Source organism: Etheostoma spectabile, chromosome 21 (assembly GCF_008692095.1).
Source record: "Etheostoma spectabile isolate EspeVRDwgs_2016 chromosome 21, UIUC_Espe_1.0, whole genome shotgun sequence".
NCBI lineage: Eukaryota > Metazoa > Chordata > Actinopteri > Perciformes > Percidae > Etheostoma > Etheostoma spectabile.
The window spans coordinates 14429796-14433180 of NC_045753.1; the positions used below are offsets into that span (position 1 = coordinate 14429796).

The 3385-nt window shown below is 38.8% G+C and overlaps 1 protein-coding gene across 18 annotated transcripts in view; it reads right to left on the reverse strand.

The window, feature by feature from the left end:
• The window catches only part of LOC116671728 (calcium/calmodulin-dependent protein kinase type II subunit gamma), an 83744-nt gene that overhangs the window by 6434 nt on the left and 73925 nt on the right, over positions 1-3385 (reverse strand). For 9 of the 18 annotated variants that reach the window (XM_032503175.1, XM_032503173.1, XM_032503169.1 and 6 more), the window contains one exon: positions 739-876. The exons of the other annotated variants lie outside the window; for them this stretch is intronic. In XM_032503175.1, the coding sequence (XP_032359066.1) occupies positions 739-876 (138 nt within the window). The remainder of the gene's footprint in view (positions 1-738; positions 877-3385) is intronic. 18 annotated transcript variants of the gene reach the window in all.

The window sequence follows — 3385 nt, forward strand, 5'->3', positions numbered from 1 at the left end:
TCTATCTATCTATCTATCTATCTATCTATCTATTTTATTAGTTATACATAGTTCTCAACCCTCCTGTTGTCCTCCTGTTGTCAAATTTGACTTGTTTTCAAAGTTTCAACATCAGAAATTTAGGTATCCTTTAAGCAATTTGCCCGAAAACAACATGGATTGTTCCATACAATGCTTTATGCAAGTAAAATTAAAGGTCAGATTACTACTTTCATTGAAGTTTTGGTGTTCCAATAAATGTTATTGCATTAGAAAAAAATAAAGAAATGTTTCTAAACAGTATCCTGACTAAACTTTGACAGTCTGTGATTATCCACTACAATTTCATATAAATGAGGTTGATTGACCATAAATTTCAAACTAAAGTGTAAAACTAGTAGTAATAGCTTGATGTTTGTGGTGAATCCGGTGGTAGTGAAAAAAAAGCAACAAAGAAAAGGGTTAATTTTCAAATTTTACCCAGGAGAACAACAAGTTAGATGGTCAACACGGGTTGAGTAAAGTGTATAAAGCTTAAGAAATGAAACATAATAGAAACGATATAAAAAAGTTTTATATCGTTTAGACAACATACATTATATCGTCTTATTGCCCAGCCCTACGTTATCTGCAGGCTGCTTTCCTCATCTCTGAGAAAACTGCCATTTCAGAGATGCAAGGTTTTAGTGTGCAACAACAGCTACAAGTGAGTAGATGGCAAGGAAAGCTGAGGTCAGTTAGTTAAGACTGTGTTCTTACTCTTAGTGTTGCTTTTAGCAGCGACAGTGTTGCTCCCTAATGGAGCAGTAGACATGGAGGACTGTGAGAGCTCAGAGTCAAGGCAGGAGCTGTTGCCCGTGCTGTTCCATGCCATGCGCTTTACGTCATGCGGTGGAACTGAAACACACAACGGTTGGTCAACAAATACAAAACACATGGATGGATGACAAGATGCCAGAAAAAAAAACAAAAAAAACACACACTCCAGACACCCACAATAAAACAAGTCTCATACATACACACACAAAGTCACACACACACACAGACACACACACTAAAACAAGTCAGAAAACTGAACACGAGCCAAAGCTGTCTGAATTAGTGAGAAATAAACACAAAGCGTTTAAGTGTGGGTTTATGACAGACTGCAGATGTGTAGCATGAGAACAGGATGGCAGCTGGAAGCGAGATCAGTACAGCTCTGATTGTGATGCTCTGTGATGTGGAAGTCATTTAACCGCCTGCTCTGCTCCCATCAACTCTACTCTTAATGCTCGTATACATTAACAAAGCCTCGCCTGCTGAGCTGCAGCACCCAGTATGCCTGTGGGCAAACTAAGCATGTTCAGGAATGACGGTGGGAGTGGGGGAAGGACACAGGAGGAAAAGAGATCAAATGGTCACTTTAGTGCAGGTGTGTCTGACAAGAGCAGGAGGACAAGAGGTCATGAGAAGAGAGGAGAGAGTATAGAGGGGGAAAGGGGTGAGATAACGACGTAGAGAAGAATGGTGTATTAGAGAGAAAAGGAGATGAAATGAGGGAGAAGATTGAAGCACATAACAGAATAAAGCATCAGAGTAGAAGGAGGAATGGAGGAGAAAATGCAAGGATAATGAGGAACTTGATGCTCAATGGTGTGCATGGTTCCAGTAAAGTCAGACAAGGGCCTGGCCTGTCAGGCCGGTTTAGGACACACAGCTGCAAGGTAAGCAAGGCCTCCTCCAGCTGAAGCTGTCACATTAGGAGGACAAGGGAATAGATGCAGTACACACACACACACACACACACACACACACACACAAACCCCACACACAAACACACACACACACACACACACACACACACACCACACAACACACCACACACCACACACACACACACACACACACCCACACACACACCACACACCACACACACACACACACACACACCACACACACACACACACACACACACACACACACACACACACACACACACACACGAGAGAGAGAGAGAGATACATTAGCACACTCTTCAGGGTTCCCACAGTGGCCCTGATGATAAAAATGTCAAGACAGTTTTTTCATGGCCTTCCATAATTAGGTCAACATGTCTCTGTGACATACAAAATTATTCCCTGCTGTCTCTAAACAAAAGAAAGTTTGTTCTGAGCACAGTGAAGTTAGGTCCGGGTGGTGTGCAGTTCAGGTGCAGTTTTGCTCTTAGAAAGTATATTACAATATTAATGGCTAACACAGCAGGAAATGACCATCTGAAATTACTGTGTATAACAAATTGTAAAATGCATCCGGGTAATGCATTGCTGTTAAAAGTAATATTTTGGGTTTTTACAACTTGGGTTATTATAGTAGTTTGGCTTATTGGTTACAACAACATTGCACTCAAAATAATTGAAGAACAAAGAACATGACCTAAATTATGGCTATTATAAATGTTCATGGATGTTTATATGGATGTTACAAAATACTGTTGCACTATCACTCATAAAGGCGGGCTGCCGGTTCAGATTATAGTGCCACAGCAGTCCCTGGCCTTATCCTACCATATAAAAGGACTTTCATGCAATGAGGTATACAGATTTTTTATTTTGTAAAAATTGTTATTGAGGTATTAAGCACGGAAAAGTCAGATTGGTGCATCATTAATGTTAATAAGACAACAGTTTAGCTAGATTTAAAAAAAAAAAAAACTTTATTTGGAGGTAAAACCTTATATTGAGTGCACCCAAAATGTTGCCAATAATCCTACAATAAGTACGGTAAATTCTATTTTATCTGGAAAGTTAGTATGTAAACTATGATGGACGTTTGTAACAAACATCTGGGTAATAATTTTACTGTTAACCTTGTTTCTCTTCTAAATACATTTTTGCTGACCTGGACCATGTTCTTTAAATGTGGCTTAGCATGACGCTAACAGGTTAAAATGATCCTGTTATTCCTCATCCTGCTTAATTTGGGTAAATGTAATGTTTTCTGATTCCATTGTTCCTTTAACAGACAGACAAGTTATGACTTAGTTTATTCTTTCTTGTATTAAAAAGGTCAGTTTTACTTTCAAGGGTATCCATTTTATTTTGTTGTGTATACAGTGGGGTTCAAAGTTTGGGCACCCCAAGTAAAAATTTGTATTAATGTGCATAAAGAAGTCAAGAACAGATGGAAAAATCTCCAAAAGGCATCAAATGACAGATTAGGCATTCGTATTATATGTCACAAAAAGTTAGATTTTATTTCCATCATTTTTTTGTTTTCTGTTATTTTGAAACTTTCAAAATAACAGAAAACAAAAAATGGCATCTGCAAATGTTTGGGCACCCTACAGAGTTAAAACCTTGTACTGCCCCTTTTGGCAAGTATCACAGCTTGGAAACGCTTCTTGTAGCCAGCCAAGAGTCTTTCA